At 38.2% G+C, this 22378-nt stretch overlaps 1 protein-coding gene across 1 annotated transcript in view; it reads right to left on the bottom strand.

The window, feature by feature from the left end:
* Positions 1 to 603: 603 nt before the first annotated feature.
* USP7 (ubiquitin specific peptidase 7) overlaps positions 604 to 22378 on the bottom strand; it is a 69068-nt gene continuing 47293 nt past the window's right edge. Inside the window, exons 9-31 of the mRNA XM_058035316.1 lie at positions 21983 to 22063; positions 21798 to 21888; positions 20972 to 21054; positions 19921 to 20030; positions 18910 to 19066; positions 17890 to 18034; positions 16781 to 16911; positions 15560 to 15694; positions 15254 to 15355; positions 14491 to 14596; positions 14072 to 14164; positions 13216 to 13283; positions 12210 to 12310; positions 10745 to 10898; positions 10331 to 10398; positions 9164 to 9272; positions 8994 to 9071; positions 8553 to 8653; positions 7899 to 7998; positions 6945 to 7064; positions 5656 to 5727; positions 4630 to 4720; positions 604 to 1984 (exon numbers count right to left, since the gene is read on the bottom strand). Of these exons, the coding sequence (XP_057891299.1) occupies positions 1878 to 1984; positions 4630 to 4720; positions 5656 to 5727; positions 6945 to 7064; positions 7899 to 7998; positions 8553 to 8653; positions 8994 to 9071; positions 9164 to 9272; positions 10331 to 10398; positions 10745 to 10898; positions 12210 to 12310; positions 13216 to 13283; positions 14072 to 14164; positions 14491 to 14596; positions 15254 to 15355; positions 15560 to 15694; positions 16781 to 16911; positions 17890 to 18034; positions 18910 to 19066; positions 19921 to 20030; positions 20972 to 21054; positions 21798 to 21888; positions 21983 to 22063 (2403 nt within the window). The 3' untranslated portion in view covers positions 604 to 1877. The remainder of the gene's footprint in view (positions 1985 to 4629; positions 4721 to 5655; positions 5728 to 6944; positions 7065 to 7898; positions 7999 to 8552; positions 8654 to 8993; positions 9072 to 9163; positions 9273 to 10330; positions 10399 to 10744; positions 10899 to 12209; positions 12311 to 13215; positions 13284 to 14071; positions 14165 to 14490; positions 14597 to 15253; positions 15356 to 15559; positions 15695 to 16780; positions 16912 to 17889; positions 18035 to 18909; positions 19067 to 19920; positions 20031 to 20971; positions 21055 to 21797; positions 21889 to 21982; positions 22064 to 22378) is intronic.

Genomic DNA, 22378 nt, shown 5'->3' with positions numbered 1-22378 from the left:
GCCTTGACTGAAAATAAGAGACAGTTAAAAGCACTGCAAGATACAAACTAAAAAGAGAATCAAACATTCCTAGAACTTGCACCTTCTATTTTGGTTTGAATACAGGGAACACATTACAGAGGGAATCTATTACTCTATGAAGAGACCTTACCTTTAGAGACTCCAGATTTCACTTTACACCATTTATAATATTAGACTTGAGAATCTGGACCACAAAATTTTTTACAGGCAGGCAGAGTCCAGTCTACCACAAAGACTCTACTACAAGCTTTACAAACAAACTAGTAAAATAATTTTTCCATTTGTCTTTTTTTTGTACATGGCTCCTTTCCTGGAAAACCTTTTATTTGTTAAGCTCAAATGTGACTAGTTAGGATGTAAAAAAACCAAACCCCACAAAAACCTCCAAACCCCAAAACTATTAAACAGAAACCCCCACAAAGTTCCCCCAAAACAATGAATGAGGATTATACAATTGTCAACACTTAAGGAAAAAGAAAACCACACCTTTAGCAAAATCTCATGAATGAAAACGTTTCCTAAAACTCTATTTCCAAGGAGAGGAGAAATCTTCTTCAATGTCCATGTCATCACTCATCAAAAAAAATTTTATAGAAAATTTTATTCAACATACAACATTTTCCAGCAAAAAAAGGCAATATACAGGAAGAGGAGTTGTACACTGCGGCTACAGAAACAAAATAAAATACTGGAAAAGAATGTAAAATTAAGTGTGAATTGCTGATTCTATCTTTACTGCACTCAAAACTAGACACGCGGCTGGCATTAGCTCCAAAGAAAAGGAAGCAGTCTGGGGGCTGAAATAAAACTACACACAATGAATATCAACATCAGTGAAATTCACTTGCAGACTCACCCAATAAAATTAACCTCCAAGTGTTAAATTGTACATGTTCATTCATTAAATATACAATTGCTTTTTTCGGTTTTTTTCTTCTTTTTTCGTTTTTTTTCCTCCTTTTTTATACAAAGTCAACAGCTTACTAAACACTAGTGAGCATGCCCTCTGTGCTAAAAGGCTAGTTCTTGTGTTTTCCCCATCTCTTCCCATGGTAACTAAATTAATGATATTTATAATCTTTTCACTTGCTTTTGCCAACTTTTGAGTGTCATTCTATTTGCCAGGAGTGGCATAATCAATTGCAACAGTATTTCTCAGTGGTTGGAAATTTCATAAAAAGACCCAAATATCTCTTTTTAGGACTCGGGGCATCCACTTGGTAAAACGGGATGCAAAGTATTGACTAAATTAAATGAAAACTAGTTTATTAAAAAAGATTCTATGAAGCTGGAGGAGACAAAAATCCCGAATAAGTGCCAACAATGTACACAATAAAGTAGAGATTGCTATTTATTGATGATGTGAGTTTTTCTTTTGCATTTACAAATGCACAAAAATGTCATTTAAAGTATAACTGAAGGAAATAAATCTGATGTGAGTCTAAACATAAGACTTACTAGCTGCAGTGATGGTGAACACCACATGGGAAGGGCAGCCAGTCAGCTTATGCCATCTATAAACGTACTACAGACAAATAATTTTGCCAATGTCAACTGTTCTACTAAACTCTTCCCTCATTATGCTGACAATTGCCTTGCATTACGTTTACCATAAAATAACTCTCATTGGCATCCAAGCTTTTATAAAAACACCTTCATTTTGCTCAAAAAGGGCAGTCAATAGATACAGAGAAGCCAAACTGAACAGCCTCAACAAAATAAAATTAACATCAGCAGCAAATCCTCTTGCTGAAGACTTCAGATATAGTGCACGTGTACCAAAGTCCTACAGTTGTTAAAAAGGTGCACACACACACTTATTTTTGTCCCTTGCCTTGACAATCTGGTTAAGTAAGTCAGTTATGGATTTTAATAGCTTTTTCAAGGTAAGTGTAGCGACTTCTCTTTGGGGCTTTATTGAAATGGTCAAGCCCTAGCCATGGCCTTGGATGAGACATGTTGCCTAGAAAAGAAAAGAGAAAAAATAAATGAAGTTTAAAGAATAAATTGGAAAAATGTTTCCATTACACAGCCTAGTGCTCTGTGCCCTGCCCACAGTGTGCTGGGAATCAGAAAGGGCAGAGCAGCCCCATAGCCAGAGGGGCAGGGTTTTCCTTCCAGCAGCACATTCACAGCTCCTTCTGCAGCAGGTCCCTGCTTTTTGTCTTCTTCAGTCACCTACAGGACTTTACAGCAGTGAAGGCTGTGCTAAAGCAAGATAACCATGTTATGGCCAGAGGCACATCACAGTACCAGCTCTCACCAAAGTGCTGAGCCTGTTTCACACAGGGAGGATCTGCCACTGAAACATGACAACCAGCAGTATTTACCATAATCTCTGCTATCCCTATCACCTACTTTAACTGGGAATATCAGTTTAATTCATGTAAAATGTAAATAATGCTAATTAAGAAATCATGAAACTGATGCCCCTCTTTATTTTCTAAGAAAAAACCTTAGTCACTTAGATTGCAAAGAAAATACACAGATTTTTTTTCATTTGTTCAACCCAATATTATTTATTCTACTGCTAATTTTAATGAAAAACCACAGTCCAAATGGGAGAAATTCTCTTTTAAGATGTTCTCAATGCAGAGCATCCAATGTTCTTTGAAGTGAAATGATAAAGGCAGAAACTAAAGAGACCCCCAGCAAGGAAAGTACATTCTACATTCAAAGCCATCAGCTGCAACCACTAAAGCATAAAACATGTGACCTTGTTGGTTGCCTGCATCTGCATTTTGTGATATATTTTCTTCAATCAAAATTATTTTGGTTTTTTTTTTTTCTTGTTTGACATAATGGTCAATATCAAATTAAAAGCGAACTGGCAGTCTTAGTGAGAGAATTTGAATGTTTCTGAAGAAAGAAATGAGATCCTACATGGTTGGTCATGTAGCTATAGTGATGTACCTTGGCAACAGCAGAGGGACACTACTGACATCAGCTGTGCCAATCAAACTGTGCAATGCCCCAGCTTTGGTTCCATCACTCCAGTATGTGCTAAAATTTGGCATTTGTAGAAATTATTTCTATCGAAGTATATTCTATCACAGGGGTGAATTCCATGAACTCTCAAATTAAAACCTTTTGCTCTCACATTCCCTATAACTCCTACAAACAGTTCAAGTTCTCCCTTCTCCACATTCTGTGCCTTTGACGTGGTCACCTGGTTGGTTTTTCAAGCTGTTTTGGCACCACTGGCTCTGCCTTGCTCACCAAGCCCAGCAGTTCATTGCAGACTATTGCCTTTCCCTCCCTGCCCAAGGGAGATGACTCCCAGAATAAAATCAGGACTCTGCCTGGATCTGTCTGTGGAGAAATGCCCACCTCCAAGCTGACCATCCAGAGACCCTCCACCAGTAGGGCCCAGAGGTGACTGTGACACACTCCTGGGCTCTGGGGTCACTTGTGCACTCACAGCTCTGGCAAGCCAAAGCCTGCCTGTGCTACCCACACAACAAAAGGATTGTTTGCTAGGCTCCTGCAAGTAATAACACAGGTCTAACTCTCTGCAGGTTTTGAAATAAATGGACAGTTACAGGAATTCTTTACAGTTGTTACATCAATCCAGAGCACAGCTGGGAAAAACTGCAGAAAGCTTGATCCTAGCAAAACCTACCAATAAAAATTAGCATTCCTAATTGTTAGAAAAATAGAACTGCAGAGAGTCAGTGCAACTCACAGAGAGGAACACTCAGCTAAGCTGGAAAAAGAAATCCCAGTGAATTCAAGGATTTCAATGGATCCCTGACTGTGGAGGCAAAGTGCCATTCCCAAACAGAATTCTCCAAAGAGGAAAAGGAGAGATTTGGATTTAGAAGCACTGCTGCAGGTGGCCCAGAGGAGCTGCAGCTGTCCCAGCCCTGGAAGTGTCCAAGGCCAGGTTTGATGGGGCCCTGAGTGACTGGTCTGGTGGGTGGCACCCATGGCAGCAGGGTGGAATGGGATGATCTTTAAGGCACCTCCCAGCCCAACCCATGCTATGGCTATGAAAACACTCCTGTGGTGGAACTCCTGGAGGATTAACCTGGTTTCTCCCATGTGTAAATGTCTAAGAAAACAAAGGTTTAAATGTCAGTCAAGTAAACAAGGTAGCAGCCCATCCAGAGACAAATTTAGAATGGAGCTGAATTTGTACCTTGGTGACTCATTTCTTATGGAAAAAAAATTTAAACAGCATCTAATTGACATATTTAATGTTCTTGTTAGAATCTTCAGATTCATTGAGGATATGAAGAATAAACAAGAATCAAATATGCAAGGGGGTAGTTGGACAATAAAGACAAGGTGCAACTGATGATGTAAAGTGTGTTATACTGACACTGGACCCATTTGGTCATTCACATGCAATCTTTTCACTCAAAAGGAAACAGATTATTTATCTATATGTCTATAAAATACATTTTCTTGGACTAACACATTCATATAACACTGCTCAGTGTGCACATTGGTGTCAATAAATACTTGCTTGGTCACTACATCTAATGTATGTCATGCAGAAAGAACAAACTCTCTGTATCCTGAGTTAAGGATGAACACATCATAACAACTGGCAGGGCAACTTCAGCAGGCCAAAAGAAAAGTGAGGTTGTCTAACAAACTTACCAGGTTGGGACTCAAAATCTTTCAAGTTCACTTCATACTCATCTTCGTTGAGATACTGGTGTCGGCCCATCATTACAATGGCAAATTTAAACTATGCAAAGAAAAAAAAAATCAAAATACAAGTGGTAGGATATGACACTAAAATTAAGTCTTCAAGCCTAAGTTCACAGTCTGACTTTCAGCTGGTTATAAGTAGAAAACTTGTAACTTCAACTTATAACTTTCAACTTCAGGAATTGAAGAAGGCCAATTCTGGTTAAAACCCTCATCAACAACCTGGATAATGGGACAAAATAAATGCTCAGGAAATCATGAACCCATATCCTGGAATACTGTGTCCAGGTTCAAGCCCTCCAGGGAAAAAGACAGGGCAATACACTGCAGCAAGTGCAGCAACAGTCCAGTGAGGCTGTGAGAGGACTGGGGGGAACCTGGCATTCAGGAACCTCTGGGAAATGGGTTCTGCTCAGCCCAGAGAAGAAAAGGCTGACAGGGTATCTACAGTTTTCCACCACCTGAAGGATGGTGCACAGGAGCAGGCTCTTCTCAAAAATCTGCACAGACGTGACCTCCACAAGTTGCAAAATGAAACATTCTGATTATGTGCAAGGAAAGCAAAAACTTCCCAGTGATAGTGGAAATACTCTAAAACACAGTGTCCAGAACAGGGCAGAATTCCCACCCTTGGGAGTTTGCAAAATGCAACTAAAAAGCCCTGCACAACCTGACTGAGTCACGTTCTGCTCTGAACAGGAATGTGATGTGGGGGTGGCCTCTAAAGGTCCCACACCAGCTACACTTTTCTGGGTTACTTTGTTTTGCAGAATATCTCTCTTGATGCAGTACAGAAATACTGATCCTACCCATTCTAACTAAATAGTCCTAGAAAAAGCATTACTTCAGTCAAGCACCTGTTCTATCACACAAAATCAACACTTATCCCAAGTCTGGGGTGTTCCAACCTACTACAATAAACTCATTTAGGGTTTACAGTCAGCAATAAAAACTCTCCTAATTTGAAATTACCTTCTCAAATTCTTTTTCTTGTATGTCCAGCATTGTCTGAATTCGCTTCATAACCTCTCTGAAGTGTTCACCCTAATAATTACAAGAAGATTTTTAATGTCAAAAAAATATAGGAAAAAGAAAGGAAGCTGTTAGTATTTCCTGCTTTAAGCCTCATTGAAATAGATTGCCTCAATGTTATTTACAAAATTAGACAAGTGTCAACATCATTCTCTACAATATGGAACAACAGCAGGCAACTTGCTCAACATTCAGGAACTTTAAGTCTTATTGATTTATCATTATGCAAACTGCCCCATAAATTGCTCAGGCACTGCCACTGATATGTGCAAGTCAGGTTAAATATCAAAATCAGAAAATTAGCAGCAAAATAGGAATTTGTAAAAAGATCCCATATTCTTGCTAAGCTTGTTGCTACTTTGTGTAGTATGTTTGTGCTCCCTATGTAAAGTGCCCAAAAAAGTGCCAGATACTCTCAGCTTAAAGATGAATAAAATATATTAACTGTCATAACAAGGAAATGCAGAACAAATGGTTTTCACCAAAAATCACCAAACAAGTGTTACTCTTTGATCAAAAAAAAGGAAATTAGTAAAATTATAATTTTAGAAGTAGAGAAATATAGACACATTTCTTGTTCCCAAATTTTTAAAGTAGGTAGTTTTCATACAAAGTATCATATATGAACCAGAAAAAGCTTAGAAGGAAATCACTAACTGCTCCCAGAAATACACTTTGATATTAAGAGAATCAGGGTGACATTCAGCTGGAGCAGCACCACAGGAAAAACTTGAGAATTTAAATTAAGCTTTCAAAATTAGCTTTTGTTCTTGTACCAACTTTCAGCCCTAGAAGATAAAGCACATCAAATTACAGAAGGGATGAAATGCAAAGTCATCTCAGAGAGTGATGGAGAAAGCAACTCCATTTTCCATAATCTTGTCTCAGTGAGAGCAACCATGGCAGGGCCATTTTTGCCAACAACTCTGCACTGCAGATACTCAAGTGCTGCTGGAAATAGGGTTCTGGTTTGTTGGGGGGCTCTGCAGGGGGCAGGGGATGGCAGCTGCTGCCAAGTGACAGCTTTCATGGTGTTCACAGGCTCACTGAACAACCTGGGTATGCAAAAGGAACTGAGCTGGGAAATGGCTGAACCATAAAAAGGCACAGATAGGGCAGAACCTTTGTATTTTCCTACTCACTTCATACATTAATGCATTTCTTCAACAGTATTTATAGAAAACATCATCAGTATAATCCCACAGGAGAAAAAGGAAGGTATACTGCACCTGGTGTATCCTCAGCAAGAATGGAATTCCAAATGTTCCAAAAACCTCTTTGTGGAAATGTGCCACTGTGATTAGCATCTCATTTTCTTTATCTATATCTACCTGGTCCAGAGGAATTTCCTAGATCCAGACAGAGAATTGTGACTCCAATCAGTAAACTTCCACAAAAAGAAACGAATGCTTTGAAGTTATTTTTCTAGTTATTAAGCATTATTGATGTACTGTTACTGATTCCAAACAATTCTATTCAAAAACAATTAAAAGAGCCATGTTGTTTGACAGAGTCTTTTACCAGAGTCCCTCATCCCTGGCATGACAGCACTTCAGCTTCCCCTACTCAGGAAATATTCTCCTGGCTTCCCTGAATGGCTTTTTTGACAAGAAATCTTCTATCAGTGCAGAACTAGCTGACAGTAACACAGGCCTCTTGCCAGCTCCTCATTACAGTTTACACTGGAAACTTTTTTTTTCCATTTCTGATCTTTGAAGCAAGTTAGTAGATCTAAATGATGAGATGTTTAAAAAAAAAAGATCACACGTTAAGTATCATATTTGCTTCAAGAACCTCAAGTGTAACAGAAAAGGAAACAAAACTTTCTAGAATATTACAGTACAAAAGTGAGTTCTAAGTATAAACACTTCTATCATGAACTCTGAAACAAACCTTGGAATTACTGCCAAGACATTCAATGTCCTTTGGACAGGCTCTTGCAAAGTCTTCAGTATTGTTATAAAATCATTTATAAAAATGAAATAATGAAACCATTGTAGGGAAACAGATGGAACAAAGGACGATCTTTTTTAAAGCATTATCTTAAAAAATACATATAATATTATAATGTAATCTTAATACAAAATCCCAGTATTTGGAGGTCAGCACCCAGAAAATTACCAGTTGAAAGTTTTCTCTCTTCAAATCAGGTTTTAAAGTTCTCTAAGACAAGCACAACTTACCTCTATTCGAAACGTTCGACTTGTTGCAGGCGACAAACACTCCAACAGCTCATCCTCCTGATGGACACCAATTATTTTGTAACTTACAATTTCTAGCAGCCTTAAAGATAAACAGAAAAGGCATTTTTAATAAGTGAATTTAAATAATTCAATGCAACATTTCTTTCTCAAATTTTTAAAGAGATTGGTGTAGAATGTACACTGATGCTGCTATTGTATTTATAAAATTCTAAATTCAATCTTTAGTAAAAATTAAGCATTAAAATTATTTCTGGCTCATGGCAAAAAGCCAGGATGTGCCATTACAAAATATAGGTTTCTAGTGGAGATTATTTTATATATCCTCTTTAAATGACCTCACTTTTAACTCCTGTAACTCCTGAGAAGTGAATAGCATGAAATGCTTGGATTTGAAACAATTAAGTCATGACTAACAAATGCAATTGATGAAACTCAAAAACACAAAACAAAAAACTGTGTAAAAATTATTTTTATAGCTAAGAAGAACTCTTAACAGTGGCAATCTGGAAGATTTTAACACAATATTACATTTAATCTGTTAATAATGGTATCTATAGTATTTTAAATTCTACAGATACTTTGCTGCATAACGTTTACATGGTGACATAGAAGAAATGAGTCTTCCACCTTTACCTTAATTTCCCTGAACCTTTTTCAGAGAGTTCTACAACTTTTTTACATTCTTCTAACAGGTCCCGCACACACCCATGCTTATCTGGATATACTGTTATTTCCTGTGGAATTTGAAACACAAAAATCATTAGAAAATCTGAGAAAGTAAACAACCACATTAAATCACAGAACACAGCAGACTGTTCTCCCTAACCACTCATCTTGAAAAGATAACTGAAGTCAACACCTATGTCATCTTCAACATTTTTGTTAAGAGATCTGATTTTTTTTTTTACATTTTTTGTGCTCTTTGGGGTTTTTTTTTGCTGTTGGTTTGTTAGGTTTTTTTTACATCATGTACAACTTTGTTCTAATTCTGTACTCCTCAGAGGTAGACCCATAACCACAGCCATTCTAGCTCTGACACAGAAATGACAGCAAGTGTGTAATGACTTCACTCACCTCTTCCCTAAACTGGCTATTTAGCCATATGCACTTAAAACTTCTTCTGTTTTCAAAATCAGTTATCTTCATTTTGAGCTAAAGAAATAAAAGAAAAACACTTTAGGCACACTTTGAATAGGCCAGAATTATTTTTATAACTCACCCCAACAAAAAGAGAGGACTCTTACCTGTTGATAGTAGAGTTTTTTCGGTTGCCTAGGCTTGAAGAACTGCAGAAGATCTCTTAAAGTACCTTCATAATTATGTCTAAGAGGATTACCAGGGCCATCCCTATAACTACAGAAAGAAAGAAAACATGTTCTTAAAATCCATCTCTTCAAAATCCATTACTGCTCAGTAAATTGAAGCACCAAGAACATTTTTATTTCTGTCTTCCAATTTCACATAATTGCTAACACAGCCTAAGCAGCACAACACACAGAACTTTAGTGATTTTTAAACACAGCTAGGCTGTGGGAACAGAAAACCATTCAGGGTGTGTGTTAACTCTCCTGGATGTTTACAAGCTCACTGATGTCAGTGCTGCAGGCTGCAGACCTACATTCCTCTGAAATTACTGGCATAGCAGCACATGCTCTAGATTGTGAAAGGTTAATTTGTGGAGCCATATGACACAGCAAATTCCACAGTGACCACAGCCCTGCAAACTACAAAGAGCTACTCAAAGTCTCACTGATGATGAAGGGAGATAGCCTCAGGTAACTAAAGAGCATTTACACTTGCATGAATACAGAAAGCTCTAAGTCTATGTGCATTATTCCTGAAGCACATACACAGAGCTATAATACTCCACTTTCTGCTCTAGTTTTATACAGATTCAAGTCTAGTTTTACACAAACATATGTAAAACCACCACTTTAACCACAAATATCCCTTTGAGCACCTGAGAACTTCTTAGATTGTTGTCATCTTCATAAAACCTCATTTGCAGACTTTGAGGGAGGAGGGGAGAATTCAGTGAAGTACCTCCTGCATTTAAACTTGTAAAATCAGCAAAAATACTGCTTTTATGTGCATTTGTTTCTGCTCTCCTCCATTCTAGAAATCCGCATTCACTGAAACAGCACTTGAATTAGCTTAGCAATTTATTCTACAGCATCAGGCTTTGAAGTAATTAATGATTTTTAAAATGACATTTACTAGAACTCTTCTAAAACATGCAATTCTTTGAGGCTCTAGAGACAGACATTGCAATACTTCAACTGTCACAGCAACCTGCTGTGCTTGCCAGAAAGGTAACATCTTACTGGTACAGAATTAGTTAATGACCTGGAAAAGGCTAAGTTTTGAGGAGCAGCTTAGACACAGAATACTAAGGAATTTGTTTTACTTACCCTTGGGACTTGAAAAATTGTAATAGCATTGGATCCGTGTTAAGTCTCTGAGCGACTGTCTTTGCAACCTGAAAATAAATTTTGGTAAGTTCTGAATTGTTTCACACAGTTATGACATTGCTCTACATCATACAGTCATTATTTCATGAGACTATAATTTCCCTGACAGAGCAGAATGGTCTACAAAGAAAGAATCCAATTATCAAATAACTCATTATTAATAAAACTGAGGGGTTTATAGTATTTTTTCCCACAAGCCTTAGTGGCTTCCTTAAAATTTTTCATTTAAAATGAAATCTACACAATGCAAAAATGTACACAGACAGTTTAAGAACTTTTCTAAAAGTATGTATAATGAGTTAGTGCAAAAGTTACTTTCCAAACAAAGAAACAAAAGAGAAACAGGAGACATGCCTGAAAGTAATTCATCCTATTGGATAAAGTAACAACAAAGCCTGGGTCATTGGGGATGGTTTTGTCACAGAAAATGACATCCACACGGTGATAGAGGTCTCTGAAGTATTCCTTAGCTGTGGGGAGCTCGCTGTTATCGTTTTCTGGGTCATCCCTACAAGAGCAAACAAATGGTGATACCATTACACATCACATTGTTACACACACAGGCAGTTGGGGCTTTAAGAACATGTTCTACAGTGAGTCAGCAGCAGTGGAGAGATACAGAGATGAAGTTTGGAAACCTGCAAGAGCCACCAGTGGCACACAGTAGGACTGGTGCAGTCAGCAGTGACCCAGAGCCTGCCCTGGCTGTGTGCTGCAGCCCCTGCCTGCTCTGCTGGGCTCCTGGGGGTTCACAGCAGCACTGCAGCAGGAGCTGGCCCTCCCTCCCACCCTGCCACATCCCTGTGTGTCTGTACTAATGCTGCACAGCTTTCCCTGAGCCCCTGTATCGGTCACTTTGCACAGAGGACACATGGACGGCATTCCCTGGCACACAGAGGCAGAGCAGTGGGCACAGGGGCTGGTTTGGGTCACTCCTGACTGGTACCCCAACTTCTCTGCAGAGAAATAGCACCAGGGTACAAGCTGTGCACTTACCCAGGAGTCAGCAGCCAGCCAAGGGTGCATAACACCAACTGGGTCAACTGGGACTGCGAGTTCCAAGGCATGACATGAGAAATACATTCATCTCACATAATCTGGGGTAAGAGTGCTGAAGATAGACTAGCTGGCTTCCACCCACTGTCAGCCCATGGAGAGAAACAGAGCAACACAGTTGGGTGTGACCATCAGGAGTGAGAGCATAGAAATGCTGATTTATAGCCCTGCCAAGCTTATGAAAGATCCCTTCATTGGACACAAGATGCAGGAGCTCCCCTTTTGCCTTGGAGAAATCTCTGGCTGAAGCACCAGTACACCTACGAGCAGCACGTGCTCAGGCAAACTGGGAGCATCTCACCACTGCAGACCAGTAAGGACCTGACTGTGAGCACAAGGGAGAGGCAAAAAGGGGAAGCAGTTCAGTGTAGTTCTGGGCTGAAAGAGCTCCAAGAGCCTTGTCCAGTGGCCATAGTATCTGAAATGCTGGAGGTCTCTTCTGTGTCTGTGTTACAGTGGCTCCAGTACAAAGCTGCACAAATCAGATGCACTGCTGAACACACTCTGGTAATAGTATGAGCTACTTTAGGTTATTGGTTTTCTGAACTAGGAGGACACCTTTTCCTTAAGTAATGTGGCACATGATACTCAAATAGCACTGATATTTGCTCATTTCCCCTTTGAATAAACAAATGAGAACTGCAGAGAACACATCTACTATTGGAATGTAATACTTAGCTCTTGATGAAAGAGCTTAAAGGAAGTTCAGCTTTCAAAAACCAGGTGATAAGATTGCAATAAGGTGCCCCCTTAAAATACCTACTTCTGAAACACTATGATGTCACCATCCATGAGTTCATCGAGAGCTTTATCAAGAGATACATCATAGTCTTGAATCCTTTCTGTTAAATTGGGTTTAACTTCCTACAACAAAAACCAAAAATTATTGATCACAAAATAAAAGACATAAATAAAGGTCACAAATAAGTCACAATAGTGAAGAAATCATCAGCTAAGGTAACCTGTACATTCTTTCAACTGAAACAAATGGATAGATATGTATCTATTCAAATCCAATGAATGTATTATTAAATATCTATATGCATATTACATATTTATGCTTGCAGGCTGACCTCTGGGCTGACGCAGGGATAAAAGCACCTGTGTAAACAAACTGGAAAGGCACTGTAACCTTGGCCTGCCCAGAGCAAGGAGTACAGCTTTGCTTTTTAGGACAGCACTGTGTGTGCTGCCCTGGCACCACCAGGGAGAGCAGCAGGACTGCTACCAGAAATTGCAGCAAAAACCAAATTCCTTGTTCTCACTCTAGCAAGGACTTGGCCTTGGCAAGATCTGCATCATCAGCACTCAATAAATGTAGCAGTTTTGAAGAGTCACTGCTTGTGTATTTGGGCAGAAACAGCCTAGCAGATTTTGTTTCCTGATTTTGGCTTGGGGAAGGAAGGAGAAGCAACATTTTCTCAACTTCACTAAGGTGGGAACTGAAAACACAATGGCCAATAATTAAAGCAGCATCAGCTCCTCTAACTCAGCAACACAGGTTTAGCACAACAAAGCTGCTCATATAGGACCCTCATGGAGATTTTTTTTTGGGTTGAAAGCTTTACACTTTTTTCTGTTTAATATAAAATCTGTTTTGAATTTAACTCTCTGCTGCTACTCTTTTGCAGCACTGTAGACTTCAAAGTTACAGACTACAGTGCTGATAATTTATAAATTACTATTGTTATGAGCAACTTTTTTAAATTTTTTTTTTCTTTATAGCATGCAAAAGACAAAAAAGTTACAAAAAGTTTATCAATCCAAACCTCATAGAGGATAAGGTTAGTTTCTTGTGGAAATCCTGCTCTCTCACACATAACTGGAAGCAAGTCACCTGTTGGAGAAAAAAGAAGGAATGTGAAATGTGTTGCACTTATTGCTAGTTAGACCAACCACAGAAAGGAGAAAATCCCTTTCTTTACCCTGGGTAGATGGTTCTACAATGCCTAAGAAAGAACCTTCCTTAAGTTTCCCTTGCTGACATTCAACCAGACACACATTTATAGTTCCTTTCCACTTCATCTGAGCCACAAAAATATGTGCAAGTTCATTGAAAATCCAAGAGATTAAATAGCACTGCTCCTTCCTCAGAAAAAAGGTTTAATAACTTTAAAAAGAAAAAGACAGCTAAAACACAGAATTAAAAAATATGTATAAGTTAACAAATGAGACATTCAAAACAAAAAACTAAAATATTTTTAGTCAGTGGGTATTTGCTGAACTCCTTAAATGGACCTATATGAAAATCAAGGCTCACATGTAATTCAGGCTGAGCAGCTGCTCAGGCTGCCATAGTGAAAGGTTAAAGAAGTTATATGAAAAGCTATTGGGAGGGAAATATCACATCCCAAAGCTTTACAACAGGTCTGAAACAGCTGTAACACCTGGTGAGTGCAGCAACAATTAACTGTCCACCTGTGGGGTTTTCAGGCTCAGACCTGCAGAAAATCTCACTGACCCCACATGGGGAAGAAAACTCTCAAGTGCTGGGTGAAATAAGGATTTGCTTCTGTGGTGTACCTTTGGTTTCAGAGATGGAATTATTATTATTAAAGGAAAAGTATGTGTCAATCTACTTGAAAAACTTCAATGATCACAATGAAATTGAAATTCAGAACTCACGTATTTTACAGGATATAGGGGTGTAGATATGTCCACAATAATTCAAACTCCGAGTTTTCGGATCATACATCTTCAAAAACAACATTACATCATCTACAAAGTAAAAAACAAGATTTAATTTTAAGTAAGGCTTGGGGAGGGGGAAGGAGATCACCTAGATGTTTTTATTTACACAGTAACAAATATGCCCTCAAAATATATAGAGAAATTTATTCAGTGAGTCTAAAAACATGCAAAGCATGCCTTCCACTTCAAGAGAAATGAAGGAAAAACTGCATGAGAAAACTAATTTCAGCACTGTAGTGGTTTGATGGATACATCAATGACACTGTTGAAAAAAAGGAGTGCCCAGTGTTTTTGGAGATATACCCAAAATGAAAGCATTTTGTATTTTAGAAATGTTTAGCCCGCATGCTTACGATCTTTATCAAATTTGGGTAATGTTGCTCCAGTAGCAGCCATCTCTGGATCTACTGTTTCCAAAAATATTGTCCATGGATTCTCATTGTCACTGAGCTCAATCATCTATGTAAAAAGAGAGAAGAAAAAAAGTCTCTGAAGAACCTAATACAACCTGGTATCAGCATTTTAATCAGATACAAGAACTTTATGACATTGGACAAATGGGAGAGGTGTTTTTTTAAGTTGTGTTAAAGGAAGTTCATGAAATTTATTAAGACAAACAAATATGAATATAAAACCACCAAAAACTTTGATGAAGCAGTTTTTACTTAAAATGAGCCCACTTTATCTTTCACAAGTTTACCTACAGCTATGTTTATAATGGCAAGGACATGACTTAATTTTAAAACAAAAGGAAGGTGAAACCATTCTGTGGTATTTAGACACATTTTACATTTTAAGCAATAGAATTCCTTAAATCCAGAGGGTTTGCCCCTTTTGTCAAAGGGACATTTCTGTTTTAATCTAACATAAGAAATCATGGTTACACCTTTTTTTCCACAGCAGAAAAATCATGCACCAACCACATTTCTGCTTCCTATCCAAATTAATCCACTAAACACCAAGTCTTCCCTAAGTATCAAACTTCACCAGATACAATGAAATTAATTTCAAACCAAAAGCCTGAAAAACCTTATGTCTCAAAGTTAGGTATTCTTCAAGAGAACCAAGAATAACAGGAGATGTTAGAAGTAATATAATCTGTCAGTGACTGCTTACCGTTTTATTGCCATCTGCTTCATTATCTAACATTGCAGGTCTTTTTGTTCCATTACTTCTAGCTTGCATTGGCCATAATCTGATTTGATCCTGGGGAAATCCCTAAAAAATAAAAATTGCGATATGAAACTAAATGAAAACAAGAGAAAAATAGGCTAAGATGTTTTCACGAAACTCAAATAGATCTTGTGTGTTAAAGAGTTCTAAATTATGATTGCTGTCAATATGTGGAGAAGGTAAGAGCTAGAACACAACCATAATGTAACAAAATAAATACATGCAGGTATTCAGCTGCAGAAAACTCACCATTGTTTGAGAGAGGTTTTGAACAAATTCTGTAAGTGTGGAGTTTTTTAATACTTTGAAAACAGTGTATTTCACTTTTTCTTCATCATACATATCATTGCCTTGGTGACCACAGAACTGATCCTCTGCCACTATCTGAAAAATGACATTTAAAGGTTACTTTTCAGATTAGCCCAGGTAATACCTTCTCAGGATGCTTTACTATGCAACCACACTGGCCCTCTGGCACAGTGCTAACACAATTCATGTTCTCAGGAAGCAAATTTGCAAGTACACAGATTACAATGAAATTAAACAATCGTGATTGATAATCTCATCAGTGCAAGTAATTAAAATATATTAATTCTTACAAATCCTGAGCAATTAAAAACCAGTTGTGCTTAGATCCCAAGTCTTGGAACGTGCTCTAACAATCTTGGCACTTGGAGAAAATAAAAAGGCTACATAATTCTGTGACTGAATGCAAGGAGGCCACTGAACCCTCTCCCTGTATTTCCCACAGCTCCCCTGCACTCTCTGGTAACAGAAGCACAAACAGTGCAATGCTGCCAGTGTCCCACTGCAAACTCAGTGCAAATGCAGGGCAGAACAAGCTGGACTTCACCAGAATCTCTGCTTATCAACACCAGAGAGAACAGGCAAGGAAACATGGAGGCACATGGAAAATGGGTTCTATTTCCCTGTGCCAGATGGGCTCTGGAAAGAGCCATAAACAGGGTTCCTTAAGGCAATTCATAACAATCTTGTCCATCTGGCTTTTCCAAAAAGATAATTGCAAATATAAGCACTCTCTCCTCCTGCTTCTACTTGATGAGCTCCGTTTGGCAACAGTCCAGACCTGCAGCCTATGGCTAGATACATTCTAATTTTAGAAAATAATTCCTGAAGGAGATAAAAGTGCAGTGGGCAGGGCAGCCATTTGAAATAACTTGGTCCTTTTCCCTTTCACCTGAACCTACTATTTTTACTCACAAGCACAATAAATTCTAAAGAAAACAGAAATGTTTATAACATACTGTACTGTGTGTTTTATTACAATTCGTTGCATATGTAAATATACCTAAAAGTAGTAAAATTATAATTTCTCTTCAAACACTACTTCAGAAGAAAAATTAAAAAAAAAGGAAAAAAAAAGAAAATCAAGGTTTGCCTCCAGGGTGGCTCAATAGCCTAAATTTTCATGGTAAAGGAACTGTAACTTAATCTGTTTCAAAAGCTGACCTGCACTTGCATATAGAGGTGAGCTTCCTGCCTCTCCTTCCTCTTCTGAGCTTCTATCCTCTTCTCTTCTTGTAGCCTTTCTACAAGTTGTTGAGGAATATCATGGTCGGTTACAGGCTGCAAAACTTCACCTATAAAGCAGATTTTATGATGTTATTTCAAGATTTACATCAAACAGTTTCTTCTTCATACATGCTTGACTTCCCTCTGATTTGAAGTCAAAACCAACTTTCTTCATCTTTCACTTAAAAACAAGGTTTGATATCATCATGCTTTGGCAAAAGAAGCACTTCTACGACAAACCAAAGTGCACTACTCCCATGAAATATGTATCACAGACTTATGAATGAAATATTCAGTTCAGAATTAAAAAAATATTTTCCACCACTCCCTTTTTAAAGCATATATGTATCTACACGTTTACAATCAATTTGATTTAATTCCATTAATCAAAAAATCAGTAAATCAAAGCCAACTCCGATGAAGGGGAGAGAATGATGCATCTGACTCCACCATCAGAAGGCTAATTAATTACTTTATTATACTATATTATATACATTTCATCTAAACTGAAACTGCAAAGCACTCACACTGCACACAACTGCTCACACTGCACTGAATCTCGTGACTGTCACCTGACAGTCGTCACACACACACATTTGGCCCTGATAGGCCAAGGAAACAAAACATCCTCACTTTGGATAGACAATCTCCATATTGCATTCTACTTTGGCACAGCACAGGCACAGCAAGTGATAAGAATTGTGTTTTTCCTTTCTCTGAGGTTCAGAGAATGCGAATCTCAGAAATCATTGTGCCTTGCTTTCCTCTGTGAAACGTGGCAACATTCCATTACCCAAGTCAGTTCACTAAGTCTTGCATCCTATAAAGCACCAAGGTTGAAGCACTTTGCAGGTGCTTTACTGAGCTAAAGGTGACCCACAGCAGCACACACTCTCCAGAAGCAAGAGAGCGGCAGGTCGATCCCGCGGGATCGCTACATTCCCACTGTAAATAAGGCAGCCCTGTGGTGCAGGAACACAGCCAACAATTCAGAGGTAAATCAGCCCTGCCTGCCAGTGCCCTTTGAGCACAGGGAGGACACGTACTGAGCTTGGACTCCCTGATGTAGACCAGCATGTAGGCGTTGGTGCAGTGCCGAACGGACAGGTCGTCGTCGTGGCCGCCGTAGTTGTGCTCGATCGCCTCCTCCTTCGTGCACCTCGACACAACGTCGTCATCGAATTTACACCACTAGGGAGGCAGTTTGACAGAAAGGTGATTTTACACGTAAAAACATGCTCCTGAATGATAAATTAATCCTATTTCTGGCATGTCTTTCAGCTCTTTGAAGTAACTAAAATTACCTTCGAGCGGCGTGACTTTTAAAAGGAAATCTAGTTCAGTATAATTTGTGCTGCCTGCTACTTGTGCTCAGCATAAGGAAGTCCATAAATACTAAACCTTTACTGAACATTTTACAGTGAGTACCAAAAGCACAATAATTATTCCAAGAAGCTTTTCTTAAGACTTCAAATATCTAATATTTCTGAAAGAAACATAAAATCTACTTTATCTGTTGTAAAATGAAATAAAAAGCAGAGATGCACAAGACAACCAGTAATTCTTTGTACATCAAGAGCAACATGCATCAAATTTCAAATTAAAACAATAAAGCCAATTAAGAATCAATTACAAATAGTAATAAATTCACAGTAAAATCTGACTTCTACTCTTACTGTGAACAATCATGTACACACAAAACCAGTCACCTCAAGGGAAGAGGCACCTGACCTATAAATGTCTGATCCAATCAAGTCACCTAAACCTGGAACAGTGGGACATACACAAACATGCTGAACTTCTGAGTCACAGAAACAATGGAAATACTCATATTTGCTTTAGCAAAGTTAGCCTCAAAAAAATGCTGGATAAAATCTGATTGCAGAACTTCAACACATACACACACAAGAGAAGGGATTCCCTCAGCTAAAAAGTCTTTTGTCAAAAGCTAAGTGTGTATGAACTCTTCTTTTAGGGAAAGAAAATTCTGAAAATTTGCCCATTATAAAAACTGCAAGCATGCATTTACAACACACAAATCCTTTTAGATGCTTTTCAATACTCACTTTGCCATCGCCCTTTGGATTTAAGTAAACAACATAATGTCCACCATGGTTGTCTCCACTGTGTACTAGAACTGCATGGAGAATGTAATTTGCAGGATCTTTAGGATCTGTTTTTTGCAAAAATTCATCTAGTGGCAACTGTTCAGGAAATTCAAACCTAGTTTCAAAAAGAATGGAGACAATTGTATTTTTAGTTAAGATAGACACACATTTTTAGGCACTATTATGGAACACTATGTGTACTCTTAAAGCAAAGAATAAAAACTGAACATGTTACTGTTACAATGCCACTTCTAACCAGGACATGCTGCATACAGTGGCAGAATTTATACTGTTTAAAAATGGAATAAAAATAAACTTTTCAAGCAGCTCAGGAAAGCATGCCCACAGTAACAAGGGCAAGAGCACTTCAACTGAATTAGAGCTGCTTTGGATTCACTGCATCAAGGCAAAAGCTTTAAAATCTGTTATTTTCTAGCAGACAAATGCAGCTTCCCTAGCAGAGGTACCAATGGACTGAAGCATTACTCAGAAATATCTCACCTTGGTGAGAATGAGATAATTGCAATAAACATTTAGTTTACAACCAACCCTGTATCTTCTCGAGAAATTATCAGCCTCTGCTTACAGTGAGTGGGCAAATGGCTCTCCCTCCATCCATGGAAACAGATGGAGGGCAAGCAGGTAACTCCTTACTCATCCTGCTCACTCTGGTGGCAGCCTAGCCACACACTGCACAAAGGAGCTACACAAGCCATTAAAACATGCAGGCACCTGTTCATGGTCAAAACAATCACTGTGGATTACTAAACATTCAATTTGTCATTCTGAACTTCAAAGTTCAACCCGTGCACCTTTAGGGGACCTCCACTGTGTGTGACTGCACATGCCTGCCTCAGAGCTTAGGCAAAACCAGGATTTTGGGAAGCTATTTTTTGCTATAATACATTCACAGATCTAAATTCTCAAAACAAAACCCAACCCACACACTAAACCAACCAACCCACTTACCTATCATTTATCTTGATGTTTTGGTCAGTCTGAGGATCATACATAAACCTCATGAGCTGTAGGTGTAATACTGGTGGCAGTGTTAGGAACTTCACACCTTTCTCTGCCTCCTAGACATTTTAAAGGAAACAGAGGGTTGAAATTGCAGGGTTTTTAGCAACTCAAAATATTGTTTGTTGCAGACACTCTTCATATGGACTTTTACAGACATGACAACACAACGTGCCCCAGAATGATTCAAAATTTGGGTGCAATTTGAGTATCCTAATGCTGCACCAACCTCTCATGAGCTACTCCAGTAACACAAAAACTCAAATTAAATTAAATTTAGGCCACTCATACAAGGATATGTGGACACCTCAGTGTATTAAGAGCAAGTTACCTGCATAAATAAAATCAGGAGAATATGGAGGCAAAAGCCCATTTTTGATTAAATAAGAATTTCATTGCATCCTGCCAACAAGGATTTGGCTACTGTGCTATACCTTCCTAAGAACAGCTAAAGAATATATAGAACATTACTGACAAAACCTGGTATGTCAAAGCTGCAGAAATAAGCTTCAGTAAAACATTATTTACAAAGGACTTCAGCTTACTCCAGTGGTGCAGCAAAGTGCAACTGAAGAGCTCAGAAACATGTGCACACACATAAATGTTTCATTTCCATGGGTTCACTTGGTGTTCTTGCTGAGAATACAAACATGAGCTCTCCAAAGTTACTTTTAGAGCTATGCTGCTTTTTTACTTGACACATGGAAAAACAGACTACTCATAGAGGAACAACTTCTCAGTTTTGAGATTGGTGGAAAAGCAAACCATTCTAGCAACTGGAAGACTTGGACCTATAAAAATCACTACAAATTAAACTGCTATAAAATCTGAGCTCCATTTTAAGAAACCTAACACCAAATAAGAGGAGCTATAAAAAAAGCTTGTCTAAGACGAAACATCACCAAAATCAGTTGATAAAATCTAGAATGGGTTTTGCAAGATTGTTATTTTATCAAAGATAAAGAAATAAGATTTAAAACCAGGTTTAAAAAAACAATACCTGCAAGCCATGTTCTCCTGCATCATACTTGTTATCACCATCCAACTGCTCCACTGCAACGTAGTCAATGAAGGACTCAAAAACTGAAAGAAAAAAGATTGGGAAAAAATGTAAGTTTACTCTTGCCTGCACAATATTAATCAAATTAAATATTAGGATAGAGGAGTTTGTGTTTGAGTACTTCTGTCCTTACTTGAAGTATAATTTTATATTGTTTAAGAATATCAAGAAATGCACCATATTGCAGAGGCATATCTAAGAATACCAGCAGATTTTAAAATCACACAGCTACAGCTGTCTGCCACACCTTCTCAACTTCACAAGCATCAAGCCAATGTCTCTGTTTGCTGGACTCTTACACATCCTTTCCCATGCCCAGTTGCTCAGTAAAGAGATGACAAGGGACCCCTGTGATGAGTAGTTAAGTCTTTTTTTGTCTTACTACTATGGCCAGGTCTAAATAAGAATCTATTTTATCCAAATTCATCATTATATGTAAATTATAACTACTGTGACAATACCACTGTGATCACCATGGTACAGTCTTATGACACCAGAAAACTCCTGAAGTTCTTAGAGTTTCATGAAAAGATACCAGTGAGAGAATGAGGGAGAAAGAAGCAGGGAAAGGAAATGGAATAAGGAAAAAAAAGAAATGTAATGCAGGCAGAAACATACTCTGCATTGAAAATGTTTTCTATAAGTTGTCCTAAAGCACAGATTTCCAACCACTGTGCACTAACAAATCCATTTGAAAATAACAGGCATTGAATTTGTCCAACATGCTGAAGTACAGGATGGGTGCATGTCACAATGTATCACTTACTGTTTTTCTTTCCCTTTATACTTAGCTGGATGTCATAATAATCTTCTATTCGTTCAGACCGATAGTCCACGTGCTTGCATTGGATATAAGACTGCAAACAAAACCAAAACAACACCAAAGTTCAGTTTTATAAAAATAACGAGAGCTAATATAAATTATTTTTGAGAAAGGTATAAAATACATACCACCATCTTCCCTCTGAACAATTTAGGGATAGTGCCTTCTACACATGTGCCTTTCATTTTATTTTCCACATTATCAAGCAGCTGAAAGAAAAATCAGTTTTCACACAAGATAAACTTGCAGTTTTAAAATTTATTCATCACACACACATGACTACTTAACTGATTAGATGCTAAGTCACTTTGAGAGAAATGAAATGTTAGTCTCTTTGTACTGGCATCTCCTTTCTAGTTCTTTAAATCCTCCTCCTTCCCCTAAACTGAGGGCTACTCCAGCTACTCCACTCCAAGTCTGGAAACCCCCACAGATGTAACAATGCATTTCATCTTCAAAACTGTACTTCTCTCCATGGCTATAAAAGTACCACTAGCACATGTTCCAGCAACTTTCAAGCTTCA

This window comes from Melospiza georgiana, chromosome 16 (genome assembly GCF_028018845.1).
Source record: "Melospiza georgiana isolate bMelGeo1 chromosome 16, bMelGeo1.pri, whole genome shotgun sequence".
In the NCBI taxonomy this organism is placed as follows: Eukaryota; Metazoa; Chordata; class Aves; order Passeriformes; family Passerellidae; genus Melospiza; species Melospiza georgiana.
This window is presented reverse-complemented; position numbering and strand designations above follow the sequence as displayed.